The 24,544-nt window shown below is 40.6% G+C and overlaps 1 protein-coding gene and 1 long non-coding RNA gene across 3 annotated transcripts in view; both read right to left on the bottom strand.

The window, feature by feature from the left end:
• On the bottom strand, positions 1 to 19,405 carry LOC104912465. 2 transcript variants are annotated; one of them, XR_002118288.2, is made up of 4 exons: positions 19,384 to 19,405; positions 10,578 to 10,725; positions 6,819 to 6,961; positions 1 to 6,635 (listed from the first exon to the last, which is right to left on the bottom strand). It is a non-coding gene; the product is annotated as an uncharacterized LOC104912465 (long non-coding RNA). The 2 variants fall into 2 exon arrangements; XR_794691.3 differs by lacking the exon at positions 19,384 to 19,405 and adding an exon at positions 16,626 to 16,729.
• Positions 19,406 to 22,423: 3,018 nt separating this feature from the next.
• LOC104912507 (microtubule-associated serine/threonine-protein kinase 2-like) overlaps positions 22,424 to 24,544 on the bottom strand; it is a 96,788-nt gene continuing 94,667 nt past the window's right edge. The window contains exon 12 of the mRNA XM_031554842.1: positions 22,424 to 22,489. Within this exon, the coding sequence (XP_031410702.1) occupies positions 22,424 to 22,489 (66 nt within the window). The remainder of the gene's footprint in view (positions 22,490 to 24,544) is intronic.

Below are 24,544 nucleotides of genomic sequence, written 5' to 3'. Positions count from 1 at the left end.
TTTAAGTCAAGGACTAAGGGGGTTTTTATCAGCATCTTAAAGCTCAAAACCATTTGCATTACTGGAACGAAGCACTTTGAAACTCAGACAACCAAACTATTCCATGCTTGAAGACAGACACTCCTATCCCCTACCACACCCTTGGAAACAGTTACCAGATAGAAAAGGTGGTTATAGTAAAACACTAAAGGCAGACAGCTCACTCACACTCTTTCCATAGCAATATATACTTAAAACAAAAAAAATCACCAAAATATACAAAGCTACTTCAGAATATTTTAAATTTAAGAAGAGTTTCTTGCTGCTTGTGCTGATATATTCTTTCATAAAGGTCAGAAAGAATCACCTAACGCTTCTGGAACAAAGCACCGTTCCAGTGACAAGGTATATTCAAAATGGTCTGAATAACTCTCTGTATTTTGTCTCAAGTCCCCCAGAGCTCTGCAAGCAGCAAAGCTCATTTTCCACACACACTCCAGCATTTCTCACTTCACACCTACAATAGCGCTGCTGTCAGGAGCGGAACTGGCTGCGTGTGCCAAAAATCAATTCAACATATGCATAGACAAAAAGTAACACACAGCATCTGAAGATAATGAGAACTGCAATCATTCAAACTGACAGTCCAGTGCCTAACAATTATCACAAGGCAAGTGTTATGAATTCGTATTTCCTATGATGACAAGCCTCAGGTTACACATAAGAGCGTTCAAATTTTTCTTTCGAGTATGAAAATCTCTTTTGAGCCAATGAGTTCACTCCAAAATGAAATTCACTTAACGGAAAGGAGTAAAAAAAATAAAAAAGCTGACCTGAAAAGACTGCAGTTTCTTCACAGTGAGATGTATGCACTGTACATTAAGTATAACTTTGGTTCAGAATTTATAGCAATTATTTGCTGTTTTTTACTCAGGTGTACACGAATTATTTAGAACAACATTTACTGGTGAAAAACCTATCAGGACTATCAGTTTTGAATGCCACTGTGAAGAACACATTCCTGAATTTGTCATGGAAATATGCAGAATGATAGCATATAAGCACATTAGTTTTCCCAGAGATGCCTCAAAGCTGTGACAAAGGTAAATCTCTGCAAGCATTCTAAGCACTGCCCAGTGCTCAGAATTCTTAAGTATGTTCAAAAAGCTCTTCCGCAATTTGCTTGTAGCATTGTTTGCTCCTCTGCAAAGTCCTCATTCTCCACTGCTCTGCATTATCAGATCCAAATTTCTTGTCCTCGCTTTGAGTCTTACCATTCAGTTCATCACAATACATTCAGCCCCCTCCCTAGCGGGAACTTCCTCCCCACCTCTCCCTCAAATCCAGTTCCTTCAAGCCAAGAAACAAGCTTAGACATCGCTTTAGTTCCTCTCTTACCTTCTATCTCAGCTCCTCACAGCCATATCTTCGAACACTTACAAAACTTACCCACTCTCAAAGTCTCATCAGGGATTTCACAGTGTAAGCAAACGCAAATTTTTTATTAGTATGCATAAATTTAGACTTAACATGACCTTAATTTGGAAATCCACTTACTTCCAATCTCACATTTTTACATTTTCCCCCTCAACTACTGTTTTAAAATGCAATTTCTATGACTTCACAAAGTAAAAAAATCCATCCATTCACATAACGATGGGTTTCTGCTATCTTCCACTTTCCCAACAACATTAAATCCCACTTTTGCAGTCAAGCGTTGAAAGTTCTTTACTCCTTAGATCAAGTATGCAGTCTTCATGAGCTATAAACCTGAATGAGCATTTTTCATTCAAAAGTCTCTCAAATGTATTAAGCAAGAATTTTCTTTTAAAACAGGATTTTTGAAACAGTATAAAAAGATGGAACCTCAAGTCACATTGCTCTTTGTCAGGATTTTTCAGTTGCTAACTTTTATAGTGATATTGCACTAACAGTAGCTACCGTACACTGGAAAACAGCTTTTGCCCTTTAGATAACAATGATGTCATTTTGTGCTGAAAAATGCAACTCACTGTGATGAGATGAAACCTCCAGCACTTCAGCACCACCTAGCAGTTCACACACCAAAACACAGTCTGGCAATGCAGATTCTGACCCCAAAAGTACACAGAATACAAGGACTTATGTAATTACAAAATAAAAACATCTTTTCTTCTTCTTACCTGTCCCAACCACCAACTTTCTTTTAACAGAAAAACAACATTGCAAGCCATGGTATTTTAAAATACAAAACTAATTCATACTCCAGCCAAAAAAAAAAAAAGCCAGATTACTAGCAAGTAGTTACTGCTGAATACAATCCCATGAATAATATTGCAGTGCTGCAGTACCACCAACACTTACCAGCATCTCTAAGAACATTTTAGCAATAGTTTCTTAAATCTTGGGGTTTAATTTCTTTTATTTGCCACATGCCCACCAGCAGATGGCAGAACAGGACCAAAAAAACCTCACGAGGCTTTATAGATAATAACAATAGGTTTTAGTCTTAAAATGAATTTAATGGGAAATATCTAAAACATCTTAAAGAATTACAAAAAAAATAATCTAGAAAATCAACATTGAATATTCTCTCCTACATCTACTGGGCTTACCTCAACTGGGACATCAATGTTAACATGCCATGGGGTGAAGTCCCACTTACCTCATTTCCAGCAGAACTTCTCACTGCCCTGAGGACCATTTGGCCCCTTCCATTGAGTACTGCCAAATCCACAAGGCTTTGAGTAAGTGAGCCTTCAGAACAAACACAGCTGAGTGGGGAGCATCACAGGCTCAGTGTAATTCAACACAGGAAGTTCTCTGGTGTAACATCAAGTCCTTGCATGTGAGACTTTCTGTCCTCCAGATTCAAAATCCGAGAGGCTTTTATTTTGATAAACTACTCCTTAACGAACAAAATGGGGGAAGGCAAACCAACACTTTACAGCAGCACAGAAAATACAATCATCATTTTGTTGATCAGTTTCCCTGTTCAAGGGGCACAGGGGACTTCAGTTGTGTGCAGGGAGCAGTTTAGAAAACCACAGTTTGTAAGAAGAGGAGAAAAAGGCTCAACATTTTTCAGGGAAGTATCACATTTTCCAATGACAGCCTTCTCTCAAGTGTTTTCTCATCACCACAGTTGGCAAAAGTAACACGTGTGGTTTCTTATTCTTGGAACATCTCTAATTTTTCCAAGCACCAGACAGTGAGCAATGCATGAAAGATGTCCCTTCCAACTTGGGATATTTTGTGCTTCTATGACTGTAATTCATGGTAGTGCACTATCAGATTCCTTCACAAGTGCTTGAGCTGCTCTCTACTAAGTTGTTGGTAGGCAGGGGTGCGGAAACCACACGTGAAAAAAGCCTTTCTCACCACAAATGTCAATATATATTTGACATTAGTGTGGTGCATCAGCCGAGCAGCATATCCAGTGGTGGCACACTGGAACAGGTTGCCCAAGGAGGTTGGGGATGTCCCATCCTGGAGGCATTCAAGGTGAGGCTGGATGTGGCTCTGGGCAGCCTGGCCTGGTGGTTGGTGACCCTGCCTATGGCAGGGGGGTTGAAACTAGATGAGCATTGTGGTCCTTTTCAACCCAGGCCATTCTACAATTTTATGATCTTCAAGAATATAAAGGAAAGGAAAACCATCCACACACACACCTCCCAACTCTGGAATATTAATACCTTATGGCATTGAAATAAACTGCTTTTGGCAAAAGTCATTCATTGAGTTTTGTCAAAGTAAGCGTTTGCAATAAAGACCCTCCCAATCTGTCCCCTCTGAAACATCATAGTTCTGTCGTCTCAAACTTTATCCTTTCTGAAATTAATAATCTTGATGCTTTTTATGCCTTTCTTCATAAGGGAGTGCATTCTTATTTCCAACAATTCTCAGTCAATCTAAACATAGGCCAAGTTCTAACTCCTTTCAAGACACAATATCTTCAAGCCAAAATTTCAGACAAATGAACCCCCAAACTATTCTCCACATTATCTATTTCATATATACACACTCTATACACATTTTCCGACCCATCACCATGCTTCCCTTTGGTTTTTACTGTACCTGGGTCTTGAACAGAAAATGCCTAAGAATTCTCTCCCTCCCCCCATTTACTTCCTTGGATATCTCAGGGATTTAAAAGTCTTAAAGATGGAATAAAAATCATAGGATGTTCCCCACCAAATGTCGTTCTACTACGAGAGCCATCTGTCTTACGGTAGATGATGAGCTTTGAAGGTCATCCTCCAAAATCCTCACTCACATACTTACAAGGCACAGAGACACGTTCACCACTTATCACTCCACAGCACCAGTGCTCAGCATTCAGTCTCCGCTGGCTTCCTTCAATCAAGAATCAACTATGCTATGCAGACACATTGATCCAGACCACCACACATGCAAAGAGCTGAAAGATCCTAACAATAAATTGTGCTTACAAAATCTAGCATGTTAGAATGTGATTGCCAGTTCTTGAGCTGCTGCTAATAAGTAATCCAGCTATCATTCTTGTTTCTGAAGTTGCAAACTACTTCCATAGCTACTATCTTTAATTCTTTGTTCCACTTTGCAAATACTTTACATTTGAAAAAAAATGCAATTTAAACACAGCAAACAATGTGTAGGATTATTAGTGCTTAGAAGAAGAAAACAAAAAAATGCTACTGAGTGCCAGCAAAGCCATTTAGCAAAGGAAAATACACTGATATCTACAGTGCTATGAAGTGGGGACATAATGCACACAGCTTTGAGCACTATGCAATCCCAGTACCACACTCCCAATTTCTCTCCAGCATCCATCTATTGTATTGGTAACAAATAATAAGAGAATTAAACGCTCTACCAATCAAGGCTGGCACATGAAAATGACACTCTGCATTACTGAACCTATTCATCTCCTAATAGAGCTATTCTTCTAAGAAGATTAATTATACTGGCAAGAAACCTTTTGCTGTTCTAATTTGTGAAACATACTTCAATACCACAAGCATATTAAAAGAGCTACAAACATATAAGCAGCACCAAAATCCCAGGACTCACTGCATTTAATTAGGAGTTCATCTTATGATCAGTTCTTTATTCACTGCTTCAGAAGCCCATTCCATACAAAAAAATTCTAGGCTTAATTAACTACAACTGTAATTAACATATAGCTCACCATAAACTATACAGAACTAGGAAAATGGATGCATATTTTAGTTCCTAGCAGTATCACAGAGAGACAAACACTGGATTTATAGCTGAATTTGTCTGCTTTAATTAGATGGATTATTATTTTAAAATAAATTATGGACACTGCATATCATATCAGAGCATTTGATAGACAGCACAAACTCTGCCACGGTAAACTGAGAATACAACTTATTAATATGCAGCATTCACACACAAACACATCTGCAGCTCACTGAATTGTGCAGAGCTGTTAAACAGCAACGTACTATTCCAAATTATACATATGAGAACAGTGCTTTGTTTTAAAGTACAGCTATTTTCATTAACTTGAGCTATAAAGCTTCAAGGCATTTGCCTACCACTAGAGAATAAGTCTGTGTTTTAATGTGGTGTTTTTTTCAGCCTTAAGTCCCCATCAGAGAAATACTTAGATGTTCATGTAAGAATCTGTATTTCCTATTCATGCAGTGAAATAACAACCACTGCTAAGAACTGGTATTTGAGGCAAAGACTGATAGAAGAGTACCTATTGACAGGCACCAAACTAAAACACAATCCAATTAAATCACTACAGTAGCTCATCTAAAAAATGCTAAGTGCTAATATGTCACTGTAAAACCAAAATTAGTTTTAAGCAACACAAATGCCTGGCTTTTTTAATTATAAAGATTTAAATTTCTTTTCAAACCCAGAGACTGCCTAGGATTCCCCCAAAAAGTTTGAAGGGTCAAATCTCAGTGCTAAATATGAGGTACACCCTTTTATTTAAGGAATAATTGCTCCTCAACAGTCTTACAGAATAAGAGACATTTACCAAATTACTTACACAGCCCTAGAAGGCAGTGCAACTGACAAACCATTTCTTCATTTCAGTAACACTTGTTAAACAGACAAGGCATGGAAATTCAACAACAACAAAAAAACCTTCTAGCTTTGCTTTACATTTACCGTCTATCAATACCTGATGTTGCATATATGACTGCTCACAAGTAGCTGATGGATGTCTTTTCCTACTCCTATGCTTTTCTTCTCACACTTCAGAATGTAAAATAATTAGAGGAAATAAAGAACAGCTGAAAACAGAAGTTATGTTGCTTTTGGTTTGCAATGAAATCATGACTACAACCAGTTGAATTTCCTTCTCGTACAGAATACTCTGTTCTTAGAGAATGCTAACTGAACAGACACAGCTTTCTTCAACATTCTTCTTTTCTACCAAATGCTTTTGACAGAAACCATGCAGCAAAGCAGATGTCAGCTCCAGATCTCTCATTCCATGGACAGTTATCCCTTGCAGCTTCAGCCCCCTAGCTGCTCTCCAGGAAATAAACCAAGGCAGCTACTCAGAAAGCTGTTTCTCAATTAAAGTTGTTTTAAATGGTCAGGTTCTCATGCTCCCATCTCTCTTTCACAAATCAGACAGCTTAAGCAGCATCAAGAAGGAGATTCCTCAAAAAAGTTATTCTTCACATATACATTTTTTCCCTTTCCAGCTTTTTATCAAAAAAAAAAAAAGGTAAATAACACTACTCCCTCTAATTCACCTCCAACCCAAGAAAATGTACATAACATGAATAAGTGCATTCAGTGAAAGGGAGGTAAATAAACCAAAGCACGAGATCACACTACTTCTGATTTACAACACAAAGTCATCAAGTCTACGCAGACTTACTCACCAAACCAGCAGTAAGTGAAGGAGCAGACTGTCCCAGAGACTGGTTTCTCATGCGGACCAGGTTAGAGGTGTCTCCAGGTGGCTGCCAGATCGTCTGTCCCACTCCACTGTGGACACTATTCGATAAGGGAAGCAGCTGCTTTCCTTTAGAAACAAAAGCAAAATACCATCAACTTGCTTTCAAAAAAATTTCCAATTCCATAATGCAATGCAGAAAGCAAATCCTGCATGTGGAAAACATCAGTAAATAGAAAACGGACTCAAAATTTCAATAAGCTAGAACTTGTAAAAGAACGTTACCTGGGAGTTCATTACCTCTGCTAATATTTTTTTTAATAGTTTACTTTCATTGTTAGGTAATGGGCAAATTCAAAACCTTTTAGAAGCAGACTTCTATCTTTTATGCCTTTCTATACTTCACACAGCTTAAAAAGGAAACATCATTTGCCGCCAATTGAACATTTTGTTGCCCGATAGAATGCTCACGTTGCAAAATCCTTTAAATGTAATTTAAAAAAAATCTTAAGACAATATATTCATAATTTAAAATATTACCTCTCCTAGATAACCTAGCCAACCAGACAACCCTGCTTTCCCCACCGCTGCAACATTCAGCAGCAGATTTCATTCAGCTGTGAAGAGAAATCAGCGTATATTTAATCACCGTTTCATTTTGAATCAGGGATCAATATTTTCTAACAAAATTCATCGGTCAGCAGCACCATTTCATCCCAAAAGCAAAACGTTCTGTCACTTTCCCAAGCCTCCTTTACATCTGATTGATGTAGATGCTTATCTCCCATGCTGTGCGCACAGCGAGAAGAGCAGCTCCTATCTCAAGAGGCTCACATCATTGCACCTTCCTGCAGGAAGTCCAGGAATCAATTAAAAGGATCTGCTCAATGTATTTTTTCCAGTCAATATAACTCTCTGTTTTTAAAAGCAACAAAGAGTAAATTTCCAGAACAAGAGAGAACCAAAGTCAAAGTATTGACTGCACCAAGCCTGACAGTGTCCTTTTACATGCAGTGTTATTTACAATAGGAAGACAGAGACTAGTGGTTAAAACACAAGTGAAAAAAGTATTTAAATTTGGTTTCATTCTTAGCTTCCAAATTATTTCCTCTGTAACTCTGGTCAGTCAGACTCTGCTTCAGTTTTACCATCTGCAAAACTTTCCTTAAAATTAAGATTAGCAGACTAAATTAATTTCTATCTGCACGGCTCCAAGATGAAACGTGGGCTGTTAATGGTACACTATCTGAGATATCATCTCCCACACTAAAACAGTGCAAGACATTTTAGAGGCACTTACTCATATAGGGGAAAAGGAAAGGCTGATTCCCCACCCCCTCCCTCCCAAGCACGGTGAACAAGGTTGCATCTGACAGACGACCACATGCTCAGGTTCTACGGGAGGAATCGCAGGGGACCGTAAGGCATTTGTTGCACTCAGCAGCAGGAAGAAGCCCCCACCTTTAATCACACATACTGCAGAGAACGCCCTCTTTGCAGCAGGCTATTTTTCTGCAAATACTTCACTTGACCTTAGAATTAAATATGAAATATTACATTCGCTAATTAAAGCTGCTGCAATATTTGGAGAACTCAGTGTGGTTATCCACAACTCCATGTGAGGGGTGTGATTTTTTTTTTGTAATTTTGTTTACGTTATTTTTCTGTAAGAACTACAACCAATGTACCAAGTACACATTAATGGAATGAGTCACAGCACGAGAGATGAGAAGCCCTAATGTCAGTTAGCAAACAGACACAGCTTATTGGTACCCCACTCTCAGTCCCGTTCAAAGCTGCTTACAGCTGCAGACATGATCTGCATGGCTCGCTCATTTTCAAGATTATACGTAAATACAATACCTCCTGTTGTCTGCAGAGCTCTAGAACTACAGAAACACACATTGCTGTATTTAGCTCAGTAAAGTACTAGCAAAGACACCTTACAACAGCAATTCTAAGCATGTAATTACCTAACCATTCAAAATGCTGGTGCACGAGAACTAGATTAACCTTTAATTCTCTGTAAGACAGAGCTGTCAATATCTCCTTTTAGTTCCACAAAGCAGCTAGCATTTAAACAAAACAGAACCTTTTCCAGGAAATCAAGGAGCCACCAACTGCATAGACTGAATTCAAGACAACAGACCTCCACTGAGAGTCTGAACCATCTAGTTTGCACATACAATCTTCTGTCATCTACAATCACTATTATTTCTCCGAGATTTGTTTCTCTCATTAAAGTAGAATTATTTTCAGGATGGAGTTTGATGCTAAAGCCTTTTCCTACCATGCCTCAAATCCTGTATGTGTTCCCAACCTGCATTTAAAATGTCTAAACATCTCAACATTGAAAACTATTGGTGATAGGTGGACAGTGGGACTGGATGATCTTGTAGGTCTTTTCCTCCAGCCTCGGTGATTCTATGATCTACACTTCATTTACCCAATGGAGTCAAAATAATCTGAACGGGGCTCTTTTCTCCCTCCTGTATCAGGTTATAGCAGACTGAAAAGTCACTAAGATGCAGCAACAACTTATGGAAGAATTATAATTTCAGACTGAAGATTTACAGAGCATATATCCAAACAGAAAAATAATAATAAAAAAACCCCTCCTCATTTTCCTGTTTCCTCCTGTTTGCTTTCCCTGGCATACTTCTGTTCAAAGAAAAAACAAAAAGACCACTACTATCTTCAGCCATTATACTCAGCCAACAGTTATGTAGTTTAACCTCAAACATCAGTGTATTTATCTTTTTCCAGGTAAAGGAAGGAGAGAATAAGACTGGTTGTATTTTCAACTGCTTAAGTCAAGCCCACACTGCTGCCAAAATGAAACATTCGCTTTCTTCCTCTTCCCCTCCCACCTGAGAATTTCCAGCACTTCTCATTCTTGCTCTAACATGCAAATACTCAAACAGTGAGCCTAATTAGAGAGGAAACGTGCTGAAAGTTAACTGTACAGAACAGCAGCAGTATTTAGGCAGATCAGCCATTTCATTCTAGACTGACCATGCAGCTCTTTATGGTCTCATGCCAGCATCACAGACTTTAATACAAGCTTTAAACTATTGTGAAATCTCCTATCCCGTGCATTAAGTCTCTCAGAAAGAAAACTACTGAATGTTGCTCTCCATTTTTTGCCCCGTTACCAGATTATGCTCACTGTGTGGTTCTACAGTAGGCACGAACTAAGTTCTCTGATAGAACTGACAATTATGTTTAGAAGGGAAATCTTTACACAAACTGAAAAAAAGTATCTTGGTTTTCCAAGAAGCATTCTTGCACTGAATCACAAATGTTTGTTTTAGAACACTTGGATTTTAAAAAAGCCAACAATTTGAACATGCTATAAAACTCAGGTCCCTTGTAAGAAACAACACAGAAAAGTAGGAAAGTTTACAGTCAGTGATGACTTTAAAGGAGACAAGAATGTATCATTGTGTTGCCTGAGGCTCCAACTAATCCTTTAATTTTGCACATCAAGTTTTAGCTTTTAACTTTTCACTCTGGACAATCTGCAGAATTTCACTCCAAATCCACTCTTTTCCCCTCTTTTCTACAAAGGTTTCTTTCTGCGTTTTTCTCGTATATAAAATCCTGTATGCCTTCCCAACAAGAAACCATCTCTAGTTTAGAAGAAATAACGTAGGAGTATCTTATTACCACTGTTATGAGAACAACTAACGCTGAGTCTTTTAATTCTGATGAATTGTCACGTGGTTCCTACCAATTGCCATACCTGACAAAGAACTTGCCAAACTGCCTCTGCGCAGCTTGCAGTCATCTTGGCTCAGCTGCCGATGGAGCTTAGTTTTCCCAGTAGATGAAAAGATGTCAGGATTGCTGAGCTTCCTGCAGCGTAACGGAGCGGACTCTGTTATTGTTTCCTGTACACAGACAAACAAGAAAAAGATTGTTAGTGACAGTTAAGGTCTCTCTTCTCTGAAAGGCACTAACTCTGACTATAGGAGAGACCTGATGCTTCTCGTCCCCCCTCTTTTGTGTCACGAATCTGGGCAGAACACACATCACCAGAGCCTAGTCAAAGATGGTTCTTGAACATTTCTGTTGTAAGTCATACCATTAATAAAGTCAGAAAAAGGCAATTAAGCTACAGCAATTATTTCCTATTACAGGGTGTAGGAAAAGAGACTAATTTCTTTCACAGCACACAGCAAACCTTCAAGCAAAACATAAGTAGGTAACAGAAGAGCACTGAACACAACCACAGCTTTTTCCTGCTACATTCAGTGGTTCTGTGGGTGTCACAGCAACTCTCACCGAGTGCCCGAAGAAAAATGACGAGCACAGCATCATGTATGTGCCTGCAGAGACGCACTTGGGCACTCTTCCTTCTCTGCAGCTGTGCAGTAAGTTTCACATACCTTCATGGATTCCTCCACTTTATTACAAATGCCTCTCATTAGCTGCTTCAAGCCAAGCTTATCCATATAAAATCTCATCTTAGGCAGAGAATAAGCTGCAAACAATTTCCCTACGTGATACATTACTACGCAGCTTAACATAACTTTAAATCATGTCTTCTAAATTACGTTTAAATAAGAAAAAAAATCAGCTCTCACTAGTGGCTGTTAAATAAGATTTGCAGATCGTAGTCAAAAATCTATTTCTGAAGTCATTAATGCAAATCTATTCAGCCTACGATGTTATGCCTCTAACTGTCAAACACAGACCAGGACTGCACACTCTAAAAGCTTCAAGATTCTTTGTAGAGAGAAAAAAAAGACACAAAGTGGCTTTACATGAAAAAGAAAGTGTGGATTTGAAATTGAATCATTCTTAGCCTTCCCAAACCCCATCTCTTTCCAGCACAACATAACAGTAACCTCACTGTTAGTTTGGGGAACAGGAACGCATTGCTCCACATTTGCTTTAGAGGTGCACGTTTTGTAGATTGAGAGCTACTGCTCTAACACCATTTCTTCCTCTGCTTACCATTAAACATTCAGCTGCCACACCACCTACATCAAATCAAAAATGAGACCTGGCTAACAAAGTAGTTCAGCTCACTTACCGCCAGTTCCTCACCGCGAAGCCCTATTCCTATCCTAGCACTGCTAAACTGCTTGAAAGCTGCTTTAATCACGCCTCACAGCTCCCCACACACCTCAAAGTAGATGCTTAATTTCTCATTTAGTTCTGAACTTCCCCACAAAGGCACTGAACACCCTCATTTCCAGAAGCCAATACTTCTGCATTCGCTCTACCATGTGTTTCAGCTGCACTTCGGAGTAAGCAAAGTCCCTTCAAAGTGTGGCCCTACCTCTGAGAGCTGCAGAGGCCAAGGGAGAAAGTCCTTGCTGTCAGAAAAACTACATAATTGCTGAATATTTTAAAGAAAGGGACCCCAATCACACACTGCAGGTATATACCTGTTAAACTCACCCAGTAATAATTAAAAAATAAAAATAAAAACATCCAGTGTACTGTTCTCAGACAGACTATTACTAAGTTTTCAAAATGCAAAACTAAAAGGCAGCACTTTCAAACTTCACTTTCAAAGAGACGTGCATAACATTGTCAGAAAAAACAAAGAAGAGGGAAAGTTTCAACTCCACAATAGCTGTCTTTCATGAAACTGTAATTTATTTCACATATCCATCAAAATGCAGCTCTAGTATTGCAGTTCACAAATGAAGAACAGCAGTATTACAGTAACAGCCCTAATAAAGTCAACAGGAAAAAACCCACACAAGAAGAGCTCTTCCCATGTCCTTGTCCCAAAGCAAGACGTAATACACGCGAAGGGCAAAGATCTTATGCAACATCCCAAACCCATGGGTAAGGACAAGTCTTTGCAGTGATAACACACGGTTTTGTTTACGTGCTTTCCAGTTACTAAGTAGAGCAGAGTGGCTGAAGCATTCCTTATGTGGCACAAGCTGCCACAACTTTAAGGGCTCTACTTCTACTCCTGACTTGCAAAAAAGATTTGCAGCTTTAGAACACCCAACAGAAACACTTTGCTCACAAAGCGTGAAAAGGATTTCTTCAATTTCTTCTCAAAGGCAATAGGAAAGATGTGTACAAATTTTTTTTGGCCTTGTGGCTCTTGCCAGAAGACAGAAGTCAGGCTTGAGCAGCCCTTTCCATCCTTCAAAGGGCCGGGGTCCAGGTAAGAGCATCACATACAATCTTCATTTGCCAGGCTGAGGTTCTTCCTATCAGTTCTTTCAGCAGTACACAAAGACGTTTGTTCACATAACTTGAAGCAGGAAGATACGAAGAATAGGAAAGGATTTTCTTGAACAGTGAGGAGCTCTGCTTTCTTCACCTCAGACACTGAGCACGCTTGAACAGAAACTCAGCACAGCTGTGGCACTGGAAAGGCACCCAAATCTGCTTCTGCTCCTGACATCTCACAGTAGGGCTACGCTGTGCTCAGCAAGGAGAATCAGACATTGCAGCAGTAGCTGTAAGACCGAAGACAAGAAACCAGATGTTCCTCCTGGCAGGTAGGAGTATGCAGCACTGCACAGATCCTTAGCCTGCAAACAGCAGGAGAATGCAGGAAGCACAGCCATGGTGGTATCAGTGATCAACTTCCCTCAACCAACAGACCAAGAGCCGAATCACCCAGCCGGTGAGACTGAACCACCAGCAGGTAGATGGGAGGGCAACATACCACTGTAGGGACTGCATTGAAGCTCTAACATCACACGGGTCAGCATTTGTTACGTTTACTTTTTGTTCTAATTCAGAATGTATTTTGGAAGCGCATAATGTTGTATGAGCATTAACCTTCCTTAAAAATAAATCTCTAAAAGAAGCAAAAAACATTTAACTCTGACTCCTGAACACACAAATCCGTAGGCCAAAATGCTTTACCAAGTCAAAAATTAAAGGTTTTTTATGCCCACCAAGCACAATAACCCAAATTGAAATGAATTCTCACAAACTGCTGAAAGAAAGAAATGAAAAAGAATAGCAAATAATGCACTAATACTACCCTGTTTTGTAAGGAAGGCAAGAAATTAGTAATGCCAATCAAGTACAACTGAAGATGATTTTTTAAGCAGTAAAAACTGCTAACATTAAAAACGGAAAAACCTTAAAATCAGGTACTGTTTGTCATTTAATACGTAAGAGCCAATTGATTCAGGATTCAGTGTGCCAGTATCTGAAAAGCATTTTCTTTTCAGCCTTTCCCCTCTGTTTTACATAATACACACACACATCCTTAACAAAACTAGCAAGGATACTGCACCCTGTGCAATAAATCCCAACATCTCCAAAGGTAAATCTATAAGCTTTATTCACTACCAGTGTGATGTTTTCAGGGAGGCGGGCATTACTGGTGCAGTGATACAGTTACACAGCTGTAACTGATGAGCACCTCCAGCTTCTGCCTGCACCCATCCGCACTTACGAGCAGATTACAGAGGAGTGACAAGAAAAACAGCTGAAAGCAAATGGAAAGGCATCACAGACTGATGCTGTGAGGAACACCTCATCTTGCTGCTCCGACGGCAAGATTCTTCCCTTGTTAACTCCTCAGGAAACAACTCCAAGCGTGCTTGATTACAACTAATGAATTGGAAGCTTTCATGTCCTTTCACCAGGGAAGTTCAAGTTGTTAACTTTGGTGCCAAGTGCTCCCAGCTGCAGGAATGCATTAAAAGCCTTCTTAAAAAGCAGAAGTAAATATTTACAACTACGTACACCATCACACCCTTTTTGAAGATCATCAAGAGGCAGAATCATTCTATTCCTAACGGCACCGCAGTCTGGAAGACAGAGTGATTTGTGATCCAATTCTATCAGCCCGAATGTCCACTGCTAACACAGAAATACACAGCACCACGATTTACACAAAGCATGTGATCCTACACTTAGGAACTCTGTGTGAAGAAGGATAGTGCAGTTCTAGAATTCTAGGCCTAAGGTACACTACTTACTAGATTTGCAATCTTCTTCAGAAAAAGAGCAGCACTTTCCAAAGGAAAAAGGATAGCAGGCTGAAGTTTCAGTGCAGTCTCAAATAAAAGTCTCTGTTGGTCTGAGACAGAGCCATTGAAAACCATCCCAAGACAGAGGGGCACAGAGGAAAGAGACCAAACCCAATTGCTGCTGTGAGCCCTCCTTCAAATGAAGCCGCCTACTGAGAAAGAAGGCAGTAACTCGTGAGCTAAACTTGGGCACCAGCAATTCAATTACTACAGATGATGAGTGACACAATTTTAAGACCTAATCTTAATCTACTGAACTTATTTAAATAATACAGACTGCATAGGGGAAAATTCATACGTGCTGAAAACGGACCACGATTAATCTTAATGTGTTCTCATCACTAAGGAGGGTCATTGTTTACATCTAGAAAGAAGATGAGATGCTCTTTCTGGTCTGTAAGGGTCTACGCTCCAACCTCCTGGCATCACTGTTGTTGTTGCCATAAACAACCTGGAATCTTCTCACTTCTTTGCACAGATGAGAAGCACATCAGTGCACAGCAAACAGAAAAAGCACCATGCAAATCTCCCTGAAACTCAACATATAAACTGCACGTATGATATAAAGGATGATTTTTTCCCCCGTGATTACGAGTACATAAAACAGCCAATAGCCTTAGAACCAAAGGAGACAGGACGCTGGAACTGTGGAAATTAAGTTAATCTTCAGATTTTATGATAAACATAGCAAGTACTTAATGCTTACCTTTTATTAACAGAAATCACATAAAATGTCAGGCAAAGATACTGATTCACAATTCTTATCAATATTTGCACACAGAAATTTAGTTTCTACAGTTGGACAAGAGCTCCTCCTCATCAAGTTCCACCCCGAAGAAACAAGAGCCAAATTTTGTTCCAAGGACAAGCTGTGTGTTTCTTCCCTTCTGCTTGAGAACAAAAACAATGCTCGATTGTCAGGTTTATGCACATCAACACGGGTCAAGTTCACACTGAAAGCTCACAGTCAGCAGAGTCTTCAGTGCCTGCTGCTTTGGCAGAACAGTGCTGTAAACAGATTCTCCCCATCCTAAAACCAAGGATCGATCAATGCAAGGAGCAAAGAATATCCCCATAACTGAGTGAATGCATAGCTGAGATTTCATAGTCATGTATTTTTGCCATTGTCTCAACACGGGTTCAGTATCAGTCATTTGACTAATCAGCAGCCTTATCCTTTGTTTTGTGTGTCCCTGCAACCGACTACACCTAAATGTTTCAATGCCCAAATGCCTACTATCGCTGTGTTAACTATCCAGCTCCTGTGCTGGTTCTCCCCTAAAATACTGGTCTGTATTTATTTCTTTGCACACTTAGTATCAGTTCTGACCACTGGGTTCAAACTTATTCAAACACCATTACACTTAGTGCTTCAATAACTTATTTTGCCTTGATACTGTTGAAAATGGTTCTGGTGCTTAACGTGTGACAACATACACTGAAAAAAACATTACAGCAAATATTCCTATAGAGATCATTCATGAAGATGTGCGTTCTGAAAACAAATCACAAATCAAGTTACAAAACCTCAAACTTCCCACAGTGCAGCAGTTATTTCACCACCAATGAGATCAGAGTGCTATCTGCTCCTAGAAACGTAAGTACATCCAGGGAAGGTCTGAAAGCACTGTCTTGCTCTTACATCTCTGAAAATCCACACCAACTAATTGTCTTCAGAAAACACTGTTGTTGTAACACAACAGAAAGCAGAGCAATAGCAGTAAAGCAGCAAGGTCCCAGGCTGCAGCAAGCGAGGATTTGCCCAAATGCAGCAGCAGCAGCTATGGGCACAGAAAGAAAGGAACAAAGCTGCTTACCTCCAGAAGGCCTCAAGGACACAGGGATCTCCAGCAATCTGCCCTTGCCTCCACTGCCAGCCCTTAAATGAGGCTGGGAAGGGCTGGATCCTGGCTCCAACCTTCCAGCTGCATTGCACACACCTGAGCTCCCCTGGGCTGGCCCTGCCTTCCCACAGGTGCTCCATCACTGCTTCAGGCCATGACTCTGCATTTCTGCTACCACTGTCAATGTTTTTATTGTATCTATTACAGCGTATTACCTACATTATGTACACATAGCATAACAAACAGTATTTATTATGCAATTCTAATAGCAGAAACATTTTTTTTCTGGCAATAAACAGTGCATTGTATTTCCACATAAATAATGGACTCCTATTAACACTAAAGCAATTCCAAAACCTTACAAGCAAGACAGCTAGATTTTTTTTCCAATCGCTGTTTGGTTTTCAGCCTTGAGATCCCTTCCCCCACTGCACTGTAATTTGTGTTTTTAACAGAACATTTGAAACTAATTTCTTAAAGATAATTAGATTCAGGGTTCACGAGACCTCAGCTTAGTTAGATAGCCTGCTGCCACAGAGAAACACAGCTTAGAGAAATAGCAAAGTAGCTAACAGCAAATAGTAAAAAGCGAGTAGATTTTAAACCAGGTTTTAAAGGCAATAATACAGCTAATTCAATTAAATAAGGCCTTCGGATGTTTTTAATACAGAGATAGCAGAAAGCATCAATTTCCTACAGCCAAAGAGCAACACCTGTCACCATACCCAAAAAAAGTAAGAAGTAAAGATGTGTCAGTTCTCTCTGCTCAGCTGAAACACATTTTTGTAGTGACTTGCAAAAAGACAGGTGGTCACTGAGAAGCCAGGGACCCAACTTCTTCCTCCACTGAGCAGCAGTTTAATCGGGCTTCAAACAGTACCACATCACCACAAGAAAGACACCACAGCATGACATAATCTGATGTGGAAATCAAGCAGTGTAAGACTGTGTGACATAGATGTTATTTGGTTTCTCAAACCATACAGCCATGAATATTTCCGTAGTCTTCTAGGCTTTTGTAGACACCTAACCCAAGCCCTGGATCTTCTACTGCTCTGTACCAGTTCGCAGTGGTGTATGATTGTAACAACAAGTACTCCCACAGCAAATCCATCCCCTTCTGACAGAAGGCTTCTCCTGGCTCACTGATTTGTATGCTCCTCTCAGACAGCAAACACAGGGCCCTGCTGAAGCCAGAGGCAAACCATCAGCAGTGTGAACACCTATATACTCATCACCCCTCCACTCTCACTTAGCTGTTCGTGTGCATAAAGCACAAGATTTGTTCTTATTCTTCAGTAGTGACAGGAAATTTAAATCTCACATGGGCAAGCCAAATCATCTGTGCAGGGATGAAATACCTACCTATGTATTGATTATAGAAACATATTAGGTTTGTCCATTAATATTTAACTTTGAGAAACATTATGTTTTTATGGCATCAGACCAGAGAAGAGCCATACGCCCTTTGGCTCTATGTTGCTGTTATCTAACAAACCCATTGCAGAATTGGTCACTTGACTCCATTCCCCTTTGCCTGATTTTAGATGAGCCTTTTCTTCAGTGATTTTTTTTCCCTTACTTCTGGACATCAGTAGAAGCACACAAGTGAACTCAGACCAAGCAATACGTTACCAGCAGCTGCCACTGCTGCCTGACCAACATACAAAAAAGCAAAACCAAGGCTAACAAAGGTGTTGAACAGGAGTAGCTGTGGCATCAACACGGATCTGGAGAAAGCAGTGAGGTCTACCTGCAGAACATGAAGGGGTTTGCTCTTTACCTTCTGTTCTTGCTTCCTCAGAAAAATGAAAAAGAAAACAGGATCATATACATCACAGGGAGCAGTTCCTTCTTCACCTGCAATGCTCTGCCTTCTTCACTACCTTTTTGGTGCTTTTTTTTAACCAAGGAAGAATGGGCAAAAATGCAAGAAATTAAGCTCTGAGATGAATTAGGAATGCCTGTCAATCAAACACAGAAAGAAGATGCGCTCCGGTTCACCATATCAGAAGCTAAACGGGCCAGAGCTCGGTATCTTCTCAGAAAAACAAAATTGTTTTGCCCTCCTACTGAAATTAGAAAAAGAGCTATAAGATGGCAAAGAAAGGAAGAAAGGAAGAGGAAGTCTGAGGTCTAGAAGAAGCAGCTCTGAATTTTTAATGGTAAGTCATACTGACAGCTCATGATTTGATAGTCTTCAGCAGTGTCTTCCACAAATATTTTCTTTAGCTCCTTTGATGAAACAGACACAGGACAGAGCTGTCCTACAATCAGCCCTAAACAGCAGGAACACCCCAAAATATTTGGCTGGGACAAAACAGATGGTTTCTGATCTCCCAGAACTCAGCAGAAGTCCTCCCCTCCATTGTCCATGAAACATATTAGGATATTTTTAATCTATATTTGCCTTTATGGAATTTGTAATTTGAATACTAAAACCTGCATTCTCATGATGGGTTCATTTGGTTGTTTACCTGAATTTTGAGGAAAAAAACAGAACTTTCACCTTCTTAAGTTTCATCCCAGTTTTTGTGCTTTGACATGAAGGCAGAAAGCAGAGCACTGTGAGCTGTTAACCACAGGGCCCACGCTGACAGCAGAACAGCAGCTGCAGCAGAGCTCTCAGCAGCAGTCCGAGAGACAGAAGGATACAGAAAGCTCAGAAGCAAAGCACCAACCATACCCGAAAAGTTGCTTCTTCACCTATCATGCAAAAGGAAGGACTCACAGCAGATACAACCAACGAATCCCAAACTGATAGGCAGTGTATACAGAGCTCATCACAACAGAGGTATTGCCTTTAATAGTCCTGAAGATACCTAGATGGAAAAGAAAAAAAGATAGCAAGAACACTTACTACATTTGAAGCATCATTTCTGAGTAGGACAAAAAAGAAAGATCTCTTCAATTTCCAAGCTTGCCCCACAACAAGGAAAGCATGGTAACAGCTCATCTGCAGCTGTGGAGGCAAAACAAATCTGAGTAGGACTCTGGGGTTTGGCCAGTTTCTTTCTCCCTGCTGGTTACTGACTGCTTTCCAAAAAAATGAACAGGGTGAGAAGGCAGTGGAAAAGATACTTTGCTGTTCCCTAAAAGACAACATAAAAGCAGTGGATAAGCTTTCTAACTTAATGTTTAAAAGTAGTCTTGGAATGATTTGTGCAAGTTCCTGAAAACAGGCATTAGAAATATCCACACGGACACGACATTACAAAACTTTCTCCCATATGATACACCCAGCTGTGGCAATGCAATCCCTGAAAACGTAAGAAGACAAACATCAAACAGTTGAGAAGTAACCGTGTCTGTGAGCACGGTGTTGGAGGCTGCCAGCAGAATGTTGCCCACTTGTGGTGCACCCACTCTAAGAACAACTGGGGGAAAAGTGCAAAGTGCTTAAAGCAAAGGAACTCATCATCTTCTGTTCCAACTGAAGCCAGATTTTACATTTCAAATACATGGAAAATATGTCAGATAATAGAGTTTTTAATGCCTATGCTAGCACAGGCATATTTCCACAGCTGAAAATTGGATGTCAGACAAAACAAGCTTTGAAATAAGATGTGGTTTAATTTCCTAACTGCAGGAATAATTAAACATTGGCAGAGTTTTCTAGAAGAGGTGACAGATACACCACGATCTAAGCTTAAGATAAGATCAATTTCCAAGTTGTTTTAATTTCTCTCTGAGGAAAGTTGCACAGCCCAAGCAAATGGAGGAATCACAACTGATGGCCACAATAACCCACTGGGGCTGCAGGACCTACACAACTATATAGTTGCAAAGACAGGAAGAGAAAGGAATACTTCTGCTACACTCTAAAAGTTTGTAGCACTACAGTTCCAAATGACTGTAACATTTAAAATGTACAGTCTGGGGAACAGGTAAGGTCTGAACCTCTTTACCCACCCCAAAATGTACAGGTGGAGACAGTCTACTGCACCACAGAAAGGAGCATGGTGATATGAAACTAAACAGGACTGAAGAGGTTTTCCACCTTACCTATATTCTGTAAATAGCTTACCTGCTGGCTTCAACTGAACATCTCCCATACAATGACATACACGTAGCAGAAGAGTCCCGACTTTTAGCAACATTTCAGCCCAACTCTTGGTCAGCAGAAGCCAAGTTAAGCTTTATACAAAAGACCAAGGTTCCATCTAACCCAGAACACTGCCTCTACAACTTGCAGTCCCTCAGCCAATTAATTTCAGTTCAGTTTTCCTCAGTAATCTTCACCATATTCCTCCTACAGTACCTGAACTCTGAATGCTTTTTCCATCCATAATTTCCAGAGGCAAAACAATGGATACACTCATCGCCTTTTGCATGAAGGCCCACTTCTTTTTAAGTCTGCTTAACTCAATATTAATGGAAACACTCAGCTGCCGTTTGCTACCCACCCTCTACATACCAAACGTGGTCTCATGTACCTTCATCTGAAGCCCCTTGAGTCGTATCTTCTGAATATTAAATATTCCTCTCTAAGAGAACTTTGATCCTTGACTTCTACCTGAAGTAGAAAACAATAATAAAAGCAACTCTGCCACGCACTATATTGCATGCAGGATCTCTCATGGCAAATATCACAAAGTATCCAACTATGGAAGCCTGATATAGAAACAATTCAATGTTTATAATGTTTAAATACTTATTATATACCATTTAATGCCACAGATGAGGGCAACTGTCATCCATCTCAAGCATCATTAACTTTTACCTCAACTCCATTTTTCTCCTTCAGTGCAGTCAGCAAATATATGAGGATTAAGTTGATCCTTCACGAAATCCAACTGGGCTGTGTTTGACAATGAAGACACCAGGCAGTGATACTTAACTGCCACGGGATAAAAAGCACAACTCAATTACTAATTGGCCAGATAGGAAATAAGAGGGTGGAGCAAACGGCCTTTCCACAGAAAAGGAGGATTGTTAGCAGAACACCAGAGGGATCTGTTCTGGGATCAATACCTTCAATACTGTAAAGGAAGACGTAGGAAAGAAGTGTAACATTTACAGCACAGTTTGCTTAGTTATTCAAGGTTGCAGAAGTAATAGCCAAAGATCTGAAGTCAACCTTAATGACACTTCTTAAGTATCATGATGTAGAACAGCAGATAAGATTAGATGTAGATCAGTGTAGCTATGCAGACGTAAAAATAATAATAATAAAAAAGCAGCTAAATTCATATACACAATTATGAATTCTGAACTTAAAAGATTAAAGAATGAAACGTAACAGACCCCAACTCTGTTCCTCCGATCCATGCATCACTGTCTCTAAGAAGGAAGAGAGCTGTAAAAGATGCAAAATAACCAGTAAGGACAATGGAAAGAACAGAGTCACTTCTTGCAAAACCTCCTCAGGATGTCAAACGAGTGATGGATTGGTAAGTAAGAGTTATCAGTCTATAAGCAAAACAGAAGAATGTGGATTCTCTTTTTCGCCGCTTCTTCCAGCAGTGAAACTACACAAGGATGAAACAAAGGAGTGGAAAATTGAAAAACAAACAAGAAGAGGAGATTTCTTCAGTCAGGTCGTGCTTATGCCATACAACACTCAGCTGCAGGATGTTGCGGACACTACAAGTATACACGGCTTCAAACACCGATTGGAGAAATTCACAGAAGAAAAAACCCGCTGGGGGCACTAAAAACAAATCTCACCTCTAGTCCCGGAAATCTGAGAGCCACAAATTGCTGGAGGTTGGGAAAGGTATTTCCTCAATACACACTATGCTCTTCTCTAAGCATCTGCTTTTGGCAGCTCAGAAAGGCAGGTTAGCGGGCTCTATAATGTGACCGAGTACGGCCAGCATAACGTTCTTAAGTAGCTCAAAAAGAAAAAAGTGAAAACATTAATTGAACGTACATGCCGGATCTATAAGCACAGCACATTAAAGGATCGGCTTTTCAAAGGCCCAGAAGGTCAGCACAGCGATTAGCTACCATGGTCACAGTCTGATAAGTACTTTTTCCAGCACTGAGAGTAGCTTAGTCTTTCCCAACCACAAACGTGTGAAACTGCATGGCAAACACGCAGCAAAACCTGCCTTCGCCACCAGCAGCTCCCTGCAGCCACGTGCACTGCTGTGGGCCTGGGACACAACGGCTGCTTGAAACAGAGGGGGCCCCAAAGGAAAGCTTTGCCAAGTTGCATCGATGGAAATTAAACATCGCTATCTTTTGCGTCTCGGAAGGTCCTTCCATCACCCTCTGCACCAGCAGCTCCTGACCTTTCAATAATGAGCTGTTGAGATTAAAGACAGACTCTGTGAGAAGGCTTCTTTGACATGTTTATTGATGTTGCTCAACACATCCATTTACTGCAAGTTGCTCATTGCATTTACAGAACCTCTACCGCTTCAAATAGAATAAATAAGGGGAGAAAAGATGAGAGGGCATCGTCTGGAATTTGGAGGGTTCTCACACAGGCTGAATAGAAGGTTTCCAAATGGTACCTCCCATCGCACCAGTGATGTGCTAGAACAGCAATCTGTTCCTACAAGTCAAATCAGCCCTCAGTCGGAGCACCTGAGCTAGGAGCATACTGCCAGTTTCTCCCCTTCAATAAGTTTGTGTGTCTCAAACACTGGCACTTCTGAATTTGCAGCCTTTCCTGTTTCACATTAATGCCGTGCTGGTGAAGCCTCCTGAGCATTCCCCACAATATGATACAGTGCACTCTGCATACACAGTTTGTAAACACTCTGAGTCACAACTTCCATGTCAATATCACACCCAGTGTCACAACAACACAGCAAACACCTTGCTGTTGTGTACAGTAGTTCCACCAACCGTTATATGAGTGAACAGACTTGAGCAGAAGGCTGTCACCTCTTCAGTTTTTACTTATTCCTTTTGTTGGTTGCTTCCAGAGCCCAGTCTGAGAAGAGCCTATATTCAAAAGGCACCCGCTAGTCAAAGCTGAAATATCAGCCTACTATAATTGAAGGCAACATTTGGTTTTTAAAAATCCTAGCAATATTTTTATTCCGCAACATCAGGACTGATTCTGAGCATGGCAAAACTGTGTTCCATCAGTGGGGCTTCTGGAGCAGCCTGCCATGGGCACAGCCCCGCAGTAAGCAGAGCCCTGCCAAGCAGCTACATCTGGGGGAAGAAGGCTCACAACCGAACAACTGACAAACGGGGCTTCCGAACACAACTGTAGAGGTATTCCTGTTTCAGCCTGGAGCTACATCTGCCGTAACAATGTAAATTTAAGACTCCTCCTCCACCAAAGGTGTCCAAGAATAGGCCTTCATCTTGCTCCAAAAAAAAAAAAAAAAAGGCAAAATAAAGCAACGAGGGAATCTTTACTTTTGTGTTAATTTCTTCATCAGTTGCCAACTACATTTTTCAACTGCTCAATCCCACCCCTATTTCTCTCCCCTGTAAAACCAGGAACATCAAAATGTGGCCAAAGCAAAGCTCAAGCTCTGCTGGGTCTCTCATCCCCAAAACCTTAAATAGGGAACTGATCTTTTTTGGTGGGGGTGAAACCCATAAGAGTGCACGTATTGACCCTATGATTCTGTGTAAATGTACTCAGTTTTCTGTACCCGTATTAAATAAATCACTTCTCGTGTTAAAAATTAAGACGTTAAATGACAGACACGACACAAAAAAAACCGCATCATCACTGAAGAGATGATCAGGAGCAACCGACAGGAGGTGCCGAGGAAGGACCTACCACCAATACAGCAGCCGGCACAGCACAGCGCCCAGTCGAGCTGTCAGCGCAGCCTCGCCTCGCCCCGCCAGCCGCCCCCCGCGCCGCTCTCCCACCCACCGCAATCCCGACCCGGGCTCCATCCTCCCGTCCTGCGGAGGTTCACCGGAACGCGGCGAGGACGCCGGCAGGGCTCCCCGCGGGCAGCACCGAC

This window comes from Meleagris gallopavo, chromosome 10 (assembly GCF_000146605.3).
Source record: "Meleagris gallopavo isolate NT-WF06-2002-E0010 breed Aviagen turkey brand Nicholas breeding stock chromosome 10, Turkey_5.1, whole genome shotgun sequence".
Taxonomy (NCBI): domain Eukaryota; kingdom Metazoa; phylum Chordata; class Aves; order Galliformes; family Phasianidae; genus Meleagris; species Meleagris gallopavo.
The sequence above is the reverse complement of the archived record's forward strand: the minus strand, read 5'-3'. Positions and strand labels throughout refer to the sequence as shown.